This window comes from Cyanistes caeruleus, chromosome 4 (assembly GCF_971803275.1).
Source record: "Cyanistes caeruleus chromosome 4, bCyaCae1.hap1.1, whole genome shotgun sequence".
Taxonomy (NCBI): Eukaryota; Metazoa; Chordata; class Aves; order Passeriformes; family Paridae; genus Cyanistes; species Cyanistes caeruleus.
Genome location: NC_141704.1, coordinates 31,786,823 through 31,799,065, shown reverse-complemented (window position 1 = coordinate 31,799,065; position 12,243 = coordinate 31,786,823). Strand labels below are relative to the sequence as shown.

The 12,243-nt window shown below is 47.9% G+C and overlaps 1 protein-coding gene across 5 annotated transcripts in view; it reads left to right on the top strand.

Annotated features, from left to right (window-relative positions):
- Nucleotides 1-12,243, top strand: part of LGALS2 (galectin 2) — a 20,840-nt gene extending 8,597 nt beyond the window's left edge. For 2 of the 5 annotated variants that reach the window (XM_086887418.1, XM_086887417.1), the window contains exons 2-5: nucleotides 742-879; nucleotides 10,455-10,537; nucleotides 10,751-10,910; nucleotides 12,053-12,243. In XM_086887418.1, coding sequence (XP_086743544.1) covers nucleotides 10,482-10,537; nucleotides 10,751-10,910; nucleotides 12,053-12,199 — 363 coding nt within the window. In that variant the 5' untranslated portion in view covers nucleotides 742-879; nucleotides 10,455-10,481 and the 3' untranslated portion in view covers nucleotides 12,200-12,243. Of the gene's footprint in view, nucleotides 1-741; nucleotides 880-6,216; nucleotides 6,304-8,587; nucleotides 8,607-9,929; nucleotides 10,007-10,454; nucleotides 10,538-10,750; nucleotides 10,911-12,052 lie in introns of those variants that run through there. The other 3 variants (XM_023935541.2, XM_086887419.1, XM_023935533.2) reach the window with 3 other exon arrangements.

Below are 12,243 nucleotides of genomic sequence, written 5' to 3'. Positions count from 1 at the left end.
CCTGTATGGGACAGGGTGTCCCTTAGTGTCCAGTGTAGTGTGTAGTGTGTACTGGAAAGGGAGAATAGCTGTCCCATCAGTGCAAAGCAGTCACTGGAGTGTTTTGTGGAGATTAAATATCTCAGGGCAGTGCTGTGGCCCAGCTCTTTCCCTGTGTCTCACTCTGAAGGTCCATGGGTTCAGGTATTTCTGGTGCCCTTCCCTCTGAAAAGTGGGAGAAGAGGAATACGGAGAGTCATTTGTGTGGGCCTGGTCTTTTCTTAGATCTGCTGCAGATGCCTGCAGTTCCCTCTTTAGATGCCCATTTCCTGCACTGAGTCAGTCATTTGGGGATTTGGACTCCCTTTTTTTGGCAGCTTTTCTTTCCCATGTTCATCTGGTTTGGTTTTTACTGTTTCATTTTGCAGTGCCATCAAAGGGAGTTCGTTCAAGCCGATTTTACAGCAACAGATAGTTTTGACTTGACAACCCCTTCCTCTGCAGACCTCAGTCACAGCCTTAGATCCAGGGTGGGTTGCCCCTTCAGATGCTTTCAAAGCTAATGTGTGGTAAGGTGGCTTGCTGCTTCCCAGTGGGGATGAAGGATACTTGGCTTTAGTGACGTGAACATGGGAGATTAGACTTTTTTCTTTTCTTTCTCCCCTTCTTTCCAGCCTATGAGCTGTTAATTCTTGTGGCTTTTCAAAACTTGCTATTTCTCCTTTAGCATTTCTTTCTCTCTCATTTTTTTTTTTTTTCCAGTGGATGAGCCACCCTTGGCGTCGTGCCGTGTGCGTGTGACTCAGATGGATTCTGCTTGTCTGAAAGATTCCTGCAAGTCCTCAGAGTTGTCCAACCTGCCTGGGCTCAGCGCTGGAAGCCGTGAGAAACAATCTGAAAGTGAGTCCTACAGCCCCATTGTCCCTGTACGGGATGGAGACTCAGCAGTCACTCTCACTTCTTGTCCTTGCTGTGCTGTGGGGTAGAATCCAGGATGGTTGCTCTGTGGAGGAAGGTCCCCAAGGCCCTTTTGTATAATGGTGCAATGCTGCATTTCTTTTTTGCTTATTCTAGTTCCAGCCAGCTGTTCTCATGCTGCCTCTGTTGTGGGAAATGGTGCCCTTGAAGTCAGCAAAGTTGGGCTTGGGGCATCTTGGAAGTCCCATGGCTTCCACTGCAGGAAGGCTTCTGTTCCTTGAATGCCTCTGGTTTTCAGCCTTAATTGGACCCACCCAAGGGCTGATTTTTTCCAGAGGTACTGAATGCCTCAGTACCTCCTGCAAATAGTAGATGGTGGGATGAGAGATCAGCATCTTTGATATTCCAGCTATATCAGCTAGGGGAGCACAGCTTCCTTTTAGCTTTTTGTTCAGGTTTACAAAGTGATTTGATTTGATTTTGTGGCCATGGAAACTTCAAGATGAGAATCCAAACAAGAGAAGTTAATTTTGGATGTGAACTAGGGTGTCTGTGCCTCAATTTCCTCATGTGAGTGAGCTGCTGTCTTTCTTGCTCAATGGTAAGATAAAGCTGTTATAGATGTTAATCTCTTGGTGGAAGACACAAGTGGACCATAAGACCTCATGAAGCTGATGCTTTGTGGAGGGCTCTTTGGAAGATCCTTTTCCCATTAAGCTAATAATATCTCATCCAGAAGACGTGGGTAAAGCTGGGTGATCCCAAAAGTCCCAGAGAGAAGGAAGCTGTGAGCTTTCTATAAGTCTTCTCTTTTCCAGTAGGGAAGCTTTCAACACAAGTGAATTTTTATCTCCAGGTGTGTTTTTGAAAGCCTTTCCCACAACCCGTATTCCTGGCATGCACCTATGAGTGAAAGAATTAGGGAGATGAAGTCTGGAAATGGAACTGGCTGGTATGTCATCAGTCCTCTGACCTCCTTTCTTTACTCTCTGCCAGTTGTGTTCATTCTCCTGCCCCTCAGCCAAGCTGGGGACACAGAAGAGATGACTCATCTGGCTGCTTGGGTTGATAAAAATGACCCCTTATGAACCAACTTCCTTGCAAAGGAACCACCTTTCTCCCCTTCCCTGGGCACAAATCAGACCACATAAAAATGTTTCCACAGTCTTCAGAGCTGCCTTGAGAGAGACACCCCCCGCAAAGGTACATGGACATAACCTGGAAAACATCCATCAGACCACATTTGAGCTCCCCCATGGAGATGGGAGATGCCAGCCACTCTGGCACCACCACCCTTCTGATAGAGGAGGGAGAGAGATGGAATTTGTTCCCTGTGCTCTTCATCTGCTCCACTTCTTGATGCAGATTCCCTCTCTCGCTGCTCTCCCTAGCCCTGAAGAAAGGTGTTGTTTTTCCCCCACATTTTAGTTCTTCAGCTATCTTTGTCCCCACATCCCAGGGAAGAGAAACTGCACCCTACAGCTGAAGAGGGGTGATGTTTGTGGAGAGCCTACTGGACACTGGCCTCTAATGTCTTGCCCTCTGGTTTAGATCATGATGCTACTTCAGCACTTTCCACAGGTGCTCTGGATGGTGCCCTGTGAGGGAGCTGAGGTAGGAGGAGGTTAACCTCTAGTCCTTTGTTCTTTCTCATTTTACTTGATCTGAATACAGAGACCAGCGCTTTCTCCAGAGGAGAAATCCCATCCCACTCTGGGTAACATCTTAGGCAGGAGCTTAGTGCTCCTGGGCACCTTTTCCTTGTGCTCATCCTTGCTTTGGCTTCTCCTGCATCTCCTGGACAATTCTCTCCTGTACACAACCTTCAGATCCACAGACCTGCTTACCCAGTTTCTTGCTTACCTCAGTGTTTGTCTGAGGTAAGTACTCTTTGTTCTTTCTGTCCTCCTCCGTTAGGAAGCTGGCTGGCTTTCAGAGCTCGGGGATCAGCTGGGTGTAGGTTGCAGCACTCTCTGCTGAGAGGCCAACCAACACCTCTTGACTAAAGGAGAAACCAGTCCTATTCGGGAACTTCTGTACTGGCAGGTGGAGGACTGAGCATCTCCATTAGGAGGTGGTGGAGGCTTCTTCTCAGTTGTATCCTGAGCCCTGGCCTTTGAAAATCCACCCCACAGCCCTCTAAGGCAGGGGTCATTCCCCCCCTAAGCTTAATGAAGGGAGGAAATCAAAACAGAAACAGGACTAAATCACAACTGCCATGAGGAACTGCAACCAGGGCCCAGATGAGGTCAGAGAACACAGTTTAAATCAGGTCACTGCTTGAGATTTATTGTGTGGAGTTTTTCTTTTTTCTTTACTCCCGCACTGAAATCTTTCCCCAGAGGCTATTCAAGGAAATAAATAGCCAGTGGAAAGGGACAATAGCTTGCTGTGGAGTACAAATTATATGAAGCGGTAGGAAATAATAGCAGAGTAAGCAGCTGCTACTCTGAGAAAGAATGCATGGTTGGTCTCCCCAGCTCCCTTTGCCTTGAGCAGACACTGATGCCTGGTCCAAGGCACAGGCTCCCTTGGTACCTGGAGTGCAGAATACGACAGGCACCTTATCCATGCCACAGTGTGAGTCTCCAGTGCCACTTCTTTGGTGCCTAGCTAGCACCAAGCCTTCCATCAGGATGCTAAAGGGATCTCTCCCCTCTTCCTGCAGAGCTTGGGTTGATGTGGGCACATGCATCCAAGCACCCAGCATGGCTGCCTTGCCTTCCCCTGTCTTCCTCATGCCTTCTGGATTAAGCGTTATCTCTGGTGGTGACCTGTGTCAGTCCTGCAGGGGACAGTTCATAGCTCACCTTGTCTGGAGAGAATGTGTTGGCTACCCTCTCCTTGGAGCCACTTGCAGCCCTTCCTCGGAATCCTGTTGAGAGAGATGGTGGGCATGATTTTGGTGTGCTGGTGTGGATTCTGGGGGCTATCTCTGCCACAAAAGGCCCTGAGAATCCTCTAACCGCTGAGTCTACCTTGGCTGGGAAGTGGGGAAGTCTGTGGTTTTCCTCAGGGCTTCACACCTAGCTGGCTTATCTCCTGCCCAAATAAGAAAACAAAATAAATACTGCTGCCAGAAATGATGCTGCTGAGGATCTTGGCAGCTTGCTGGGGATGGTGGAATTCAGTCTGTTCTCAACAGCTGTACGGGTGCCCTGTGGTAGAGGTGGCAGCTCTAGGCTATGGTACAAATGGTGCTGCTGTGTGGAGACACCCCAAGGCTCCTGAGATCCTGTTGGTGCTCCCGGTGGCCTGAGATCGCCTCAGAAATAGCAGGAAGGCTGGGAAAGATTGTTGACCCCAAAATCTACCATGTGGGACTTCTGCCAATAGAGCTGCTGCATTTTATGAGGTGAAAGCACTCTGCAGAGCACCTGCCCTGCCATCCTTCCAGCTGAAAGCCAACATGCTTGCATTAGGCTCTTCCCTCCTTAAAATGTGTTTGGGGTTATTTTGTTTTCTTCATGCAGAATTGCAGGCCTGCCTGCTCCCTGTTGGAAGCTCACCCTGCCCTTTGGGTGGCATGTGGCCCCCACCCTCACACCAAGTGACTACTTGTTGGGTCTTTGCTGTCCCTCTGGGCAAAGGCAGCAAGTGATGCCTTGGTCACAGTGGTGTCAACATGGGTGTCCTGTACCAGTACAAGCCAACTGCCCTCTGGCCTGGGTAAGAATCTCAGGGGCCCTGGAGAGGTACTCCCAATCAGGTATCCTATTATAGGATCATCCCTCTGGGGAGTGAAGGGTTCCTGGATCCTTTGCACCAGTGGCTGCCAGCTTCCACAGCTATTGTTTATGTTTTCCTTACTACACAGATCCTCCACCTCTTTTGCAGATGCTCTTTAGCCGGATTTCCTCTTTCTTTGGGATTTACATTCCCATGCTATCATTGTTTCCCCAGGCTTTCTGCTTTGCAGTGTCAGCAGGGAAATATCAACCTGCCCCTGTCACCCTCCTTTCATCATCCCAATTGCCACCTCCAAAATTCTCCAACTGTAGTGGAGAATTTTGACTCTTCTGGGGTCCCTAAAGTCTCATCCCCTTCCAGTGCTGGGAGCACATACCCCTGCACAAGGGACCCCATCTGCACAGGGCTGGTGTCTGACTATATGGAGGCTCAGCTCTGCAGACGAAGGAAGTCGCCAGTGCTGGCAGAGTTGCTGCCTGGCTTCCCACTATTGTTCCCAGTGGCAAATAAAAGGGGGGTGAACGCCCCTGCTGAGCATTGTAGGAGGGGGTAAACGTTATCTTGATAAAATCTCATGGCCCCTCTCTGAGCAGCTCGTGCCTCTTTCCTGCTTGTCTCCCTCTCTGCATATTCTCACATCCATGCTACTTGTGGCTCAGCTCTCTGCACGGGTAGTTTTACTTGTCCCTCAGACAGAATCACAGAATGGGTCAGGTTGGAACAGACCACAGGGGTCATCTGGCCCCACCTCCCTGCTCAGGCAGGGCCATCCCAGAGCACAAGGCACAGGATTGCTGATGGTTCTGGATTATCTCCAGTGAGGGAGACTCCACAACCCCTCTAGGCAATCTGTTCCAGTGTGTGGTCACTGCACATTCTTCCACATGTTCAGGTGGAACTTCCTGTGCATCAGTTTCTGTCTATTGCCTCTTATTGCTTGGCAGCACTGAGAAGAGCCTGGCCCCAACCTCTTGTCACTCTCCCTTCAGCCACTGATGAGGTCCCCTCTCAGTTGTCTCTTCTCAAGGCTGAACAGACTCAGCTCCTTCAGCCCTTCCTCATAAGAGAGATTCTCCATCCCTTCATCATCTCCACAGCCCTCTGCTGGACCCTCTCCAGGAGCTCCATGTCTCACTTGTACTGCTGAGGAGCCCAGAACTGGACACAGGAAGAGACACATGCTGCTCTCCCTCTCAGGCACCTGTAAGGGTAGGGTTAGTAATTTGCAGTATATGCCTTCAACAAGGGCTTGGTGGTGAACATGTTGCAGGAAAAAGGTCACAAGTGCCCTATGCACAACCCACAAAGGAAGCACGGTTTCGTTTCTGGCTTTGGCTTTTTGCAGTTCAGGTCTAAGTTCAACCGTGGTGTGTTAGATAAGAAGTGAACTACTGTGCAAGTGCAAGAAACTGTGCAAGTGTAAGAAGTGGGGTCACAAATAGCACACTTGGGTTTTGAGGTACTTGCCTTGCATAACCCCCAGAACAGACCCCCAGTGACTGTCAAATTAAGATTTGAGTATGTGTGATGGCAGAACCATGCCTACTCTTGCCTCACATGCTAATGAGGAACTGAAAGTCACTTCTACATCTACTTTTTACCGAAATAAAGGACTGCATAAGAATTAGTCAGGAAATAAAGTGAACTGGGTAAGACACCACCATCAAGAAGCCCAAGGCACAGAAGGACCAGTGGGAGGCTGATAGAACCATGGAGGTGACTGCCTTCTACTTGCCCTATCTCTCTTCTTCTCCCCCTCTCGCTTTCTCTCTCTCTTTCTCATTTCCATATAAGATTAAATTTGTGAAATAGAGTCAGCATTGTTGAACTGGCATTTAGTCTCCTTTGCACCTTAATTCGGGCAGAGAACTTCAACAGTGAATTGTAGCGTTTTAATCGGCATCACTGTTCTCTGACCCAAAGTGCCATTTAACAGTTCTGAACTTTTACTGTTCTTCCTGCCTGGTGGGAGATTCACCCTCTGAGGGAGATTGACCAAAATTTTACAGTTACTTTTACTGTCCCTCTGTGGGTGACAGCTTCCTCCTGCTTGGTGTGCCCAGGTTGTCTCCCTCCGAGGGAAACTAAAGGAAAAATTGTTCTCAAGGATGACCGGTGTAAGGCTAAAGTTTTACTCTCTCCTGGAGAAGCTTGGTAGTTGCCTCTCTCCTCCAGGGTTGGAGTGGGCATAAACTAATTGTGATAATGTACAGGCAATAGCTGATCACATTGCTAGTTTGCAGGTCGAGTGAAAAATGGGATGAGGAAAAGGTAAGTTGCCCATTAAAGGTAAGAAGTTAAGTTATTTGTGCAGTTTTGGGAGGTTGTTTATCTTGCATGCAAAAGGAAATGAAAAGCTTCCTGCCATCTGAAAAGAGTTGCAGATGTAAAATATATGACTTCGGAGTCAGAAAATGAGGTTCTTAGAACGGCATTTTCTTTTGAGAAAAAGACACAGGAGAAATTGTAATAACTAGTAGATATTATTTTAAATAAAAATGAGCAATTAGAAGAACTAGCTGAAATATGAGAAAAAGAGATGCAGAAAAATCTAGGTAAATTACTTGATAAAATCCCACATGGATCATCCTCTAATTCAGTCCAGCACGTCTATAGAGTGGTATATTTGTGAGGATCCTGAAACACAGCATGGGGACATTTGGTCATCATTTTGATGATTTTTTAGAGGCAGATTCTGACCCTACCCCAAAAGCAGTAAAAGTTCAGCCTTTATTTGAAACAGAAACTGCGGGTGAGGAGGGTGGAAAAACCCACACTGCTGTTCCCCACTGAGTAAGATACATTGCTGGAAGAACATTCATGTTCAGGGGGAAACAAAACTGAATGCAAGTTTCCTTTATGGGCAGAGATCAGATGTTGCTGAGTGAGGAAGAGGCAGAAAGATTCTGGTGACATAGAGTGTTTTTAACTACTACCCCAGGTAACCGTAACTACTCATCAACAACCTGAGCTGCCTACTGGGCTGGGGGCATGGACCCACAGGACACAAGAAAGCCTAATGCAGTTCAAAATATCAGGATTCTCAGTTCTGGCAGCTTCTGTGCAAAAGGCAGTGTGTATTTAAGCAATGTACAAAAGACATCAATTAAGGTGATTCCTGATGATTCCTGGTGATTCCTGGTAGCTCCTGCCAGTCCAGCCAGATTAACTCCTCCCCTTCCTGGCCTTCCAGATAGGCTGAAAATGTTTCTCTATAGCCCAAGATCACGTACAAATGGATGGCACCATGAATATTACTGCAGCAGTGGCACAACCACCTATAGACCAAATTCACATACCTGCCTGGTATGAATTTGCCCAGGAAATAGGGAATTATGGGTGCCATATCGGATGGGTTGGAGCAACCTCTGGGAAGCCACCTGAACCCTCCTGGTGAGTCTGTCAAATTTATATCAGCACAGCAAAGCTAAAATCTAAACCAAGACTTGATTAGATTAACAATACCCACTGCTGCAGGTATTAATGGGGTGGTGGCAGAACCAAAGTTTTCTGTGTTACGCTTGGGAAGTGAAAGATAGTTCTGGAAAAATCCATCAAATTACTGTGAGATGGAGAATGCCCTCTGTTAACCCACTGTGCACTGGTTAGATGGAAACTGAGTGATTCCATTTTACGGTTTTTCCAGGTATCCTGCATATTAGAAAGTGCACCTAGAGCTGAGGGTTCTCCTATTCCAACTTTGAGCATCCACAGCTCAGGTTTTTAGCTTTTGTGCATACTGTGTTTTGGGGGTTTTAATTTCTGTATGTATCTGTAAGTTTTGTTTACAAATTTAACCAAGTAATGAAGGTTAACAAGTGCAGCATTTATAAACTGTGTTGGAAAGATATGCCTTGGTTTAATATGTTTATATTTAATGAAATTAAGCAATTGCTGCTTGTTTTTGTTGTTGCTTTTCCTTAAATCTGTAGAAGACCTCCTTCTCATGGGTATATTTACTAAGACTGGAATACCCAGGATACTCTCCAGACAGCAAATCCTTACTCTCCAGATAAAAAGCAAGTTATTGTGTAATTCATTTTTCAATTTTGCTCCAATTCAATTTTGCTCCAATATTTGAGAAGGGGACCCATAGCTCTGTATTATCCCTGGGATGGCTGCAGGGGAGCAGTGTGAAGATGTGGAGGTGTGTAGAAGTGTGCCTTGGACACAGAAGTGTGGTGGGAAGGAGACCCAATGCCAAGAAACACCATCCCTAGCACTGGTTCCTGCTGACTCCATGCTCAGCCCACGGAGGTTTCACCAACAGTTTCAGAGTCCTCCACAGCAAACGAATTTCCTAAGCCTGCTGGACTTTATGACCCCTTGCTTGTGGGAAACACCTCCAGGGAAGGAGAGCTTATCAGCACTCACTTCTCCTTTCTTCAGGATGTTTTAGGGAAGGGTAGAAACTGTCTCCCAGCTGTCTGTGCAGCAGCAGGATGACTGCACTCAGGTGCTCCCTGCAGGGCTTGGAAGGGGGATTGAGGGACTACTGGGCTCCTGAGCTTTGACCTCTTCCTCTGTCTCTCTTTTCCACTTGACTTTTGGAGTCTTACAAGTCAGGGACACTGTCTACTGACTTACAGTGTAGCTCCTACCTGGGGAGAAGACAGCAGGGGTGATACTTGTCTGTGAGGACGACATTCCCAAGTTCAAGGGTTAGGGAGGATGGGACGATTGAACCTGATATGGCCTGGTGTCTGGCTCTTCAGGCTAAAAGGTTTGTGTCTACATGGGTCTTGGATGGGAGGTTGCAGAGAGCTACCACACATGGGTATTGCAACCCACACAGCTGAGGCTGAATCTAGAGGCACAAGAAGGGAAGAAGCTTGGATGCCACCATGTCACTCCTGCAAAGGACACTCCATAGCTCATGCCTTCTAGAGGGGATGTGTTGGTTGTCCCCTCCTCCAAGCCCCTTTGAGCCCTTCCTTGGAGCACTGTGGGGAAGGATGGTGGACACCTTTTTGTGTGCTGGTATGGATTTTGAAGCTGCCTTTTGCCACAAAGGGAAGGAGCTGGGATGTTCTTTTGGGTGAGCTGTTACACACAGGAGAGAAGTGAACATGGTGGTCCCACCTCCTTGGATAGCTGGGAAGATTTGTCATATGTCATGTCTAAAGTAGCACCCCTAAGGGCTGTGTGTGATAGTCCTTCCCCTGGGAGCCCACCAAGGAGGCTGGGACTTGCTTTTATTTCCTGGAATCCCTAGTGAGAAGTGTATATATAAGCTTTTTCCTTGGATCAAAGTCTTCTAGCCTAACAACAGCTGTTGGAGCTTTGCAGAGACAGGGGTCATGTTAATGTATAAACCACAGGGAAGTTTAGGGCTGTAAGATCCTGTGTGCAAAGCCTTTCTGAGCTGAACTGGTGGTTTCTCCCTGCCTGGTTACTCTACCCTCTGAGGAAGATGCCTGTAAGGGCTGCTGCTCCTGTTCTCTGTCACCCAGGGTCCTCAGCTCAGCAAAGCTGAGTGAGACTGGCAAGTCATAGCCACTCTCACCATTTGCATTTCTTGGGCAGCATCAGCTTTCCACCAAACCCTGGGCAGTGCCCCTCTGCTTTAACCCTCTTTGTATCTCGGCTGTCCTGCTTTTTTTTCCTTCTGCTGCGAACAAGCCTGTTTTCACTTCCTCTCTCTCTGATGTCTCTTCTCTCTTGCGGGCTTCACTCACCTCACTCTTCTCTCACTGAATGAGAAGTTCATGCAAGACCTGCAGCGTGGAGGGTTTTGGTCATCAGAGGAGCACTAGCTGAGAGCAATGTCCTGGGTGGGATACCTCCAAGCAGCACCCTCTCAGTTTCAGTGGCAAGTCAGGAGGAATGGCTGAAGGAGCCCCACAGACTATTTTTCTCTACTTTAGGGAACTATCGAAATCTTAAACGTGGATATGAAGCCTGGGGACACCCTGAAGGTGAAGGGCAAAATACCTGCCGATGCTGTTGGGTAAGTACAAAGAAACCACCTTGGCATGCCAGGGTTGAAGGTGGGCTGTAGAGGAAAATGATTTCCCAAGGTTGCCAGATACAAAATAGAACATTGTTGTGCCACCTGCAACACTGATGGGAGGAACTGGATGCAGAGAGGTGTGTTGGATCTCAGGTCTTCCAAAACCCTCTCCTGTCCATGCATATGACTTTCCTCATGCTCATTTTACAGCTTCAGCGTCAATCTTGGCTGCAGCTCCAGAGATCTGGCATTTCACTTCAATCCCCGCTTCAATGAGTCTGTCATCGTCTGTAACTCCAAGTGCTCCGACGCCTGGCAGACGGAACATCGTGACCGCCACCTCTCTTTCTTCAGGGGCTGCACTGTCAAGGTGAGGGGTTTGTGCCAGCATGGGGTTATGGGGCATGTGTGGTGGGTATGGGTATGTGGGGAATATGTGGTGAGAGGAAGCCCGCAGTTAGCAGGTTCCCATACCATAGTTTTCCCGGTCCTACCCGATACCTCCTGCTCACTCACAATTGCCCCTCATTTTCTGGGCTTTTGGTCCTGATTGCCATTTCCACTCCTCGTTCAATACTGCAATAGCATTTCTGGGAATTTTATGTGAGTCCTGTCTGTCTCACACTTTGTAAGCGCTTCCTGGCCCTTCCATCTGCCCAGCAGGTGAGTGTACCTGGGGCATGTATGAAAGTAAAGGGAGTCTCCAAGAAGCAGGATCTTGCTGCTGTCTACCTTATTTCTCTCCCTCCCCCCTGTGTAAACACAGGCTTCAAGGCAACCCAGAGTTTGGAGCAATGTCCAAAAGCCTCTCCCTCAACTCTTCTGTCCTCATTACTCCTGGATCCATGCTGCCAATCTGTTCTTTCTCTCTTCCTGCCAGGGATGCTGTCCTAGTTGCTGCTTCGCTTTATCTGATGTCCTAAATCATTAACAGGGGTGCATTTAGGAGTAGTCCTGTTCCTGTAGCTGTGGAGAGAAAGCTTTTTTCCTCAGACAGAACTGGCTCTTGGGGAAGGTGTAGTGAGGCGATAGCTTTGGGGAACATTGCCTTTAGTTTGCAATGACCAGTGATGCATTCTTGTCCAGTCTGCTTGTGCATGTTTATCAGCAAAGTTCCTTTTTCTGAGTCCTGGTGAGCTGCTGAGGGCATTGGGGGTCAGATTTATTCTGCCCTGTTCAGAGCAGAATGGTGGTGTGCACATTCCATATGCTCTATAAAGACACGTAAAGGCACACTTGAGTTTAGCTGCTCTGAGTTTACAATCTGAGTAGCTGAAACAGCCTCAGGAGAGATCCTGTCTCCAGTCATAGTCTGTATTCCTGCTTAGACCCTTGATATCTACTGCTCACTTCCTGAATCACCCTCGCCTCAACCCCCAGCACCTTGCTTAAGGTTACAGCCAACAGGTAACAGCCACTCTTATGTAACAGTCAGGCCTTTTGCCTAGATGCTGACCTCTGAATGCCCTCCTTGCCCTCAGCTCCTGCCCTTCTTTCTCTTTTTTCTCCCAGTTCTTCATTGAAATGCTGTCAGACAGATTCCGTGTGAAACTGCCGGATGGTTATGAAGTGTACTTCCCCAACCGGCACGGCTACCGCAGGATCAACTACATAAGCATCGCAGGAGGCTTAAAGATGGTCTCCTTCAAGCTGTTCTGATGGGCACTGCTTCCTAGTTCTAATAAAATCCCAAGCCAGTGGAA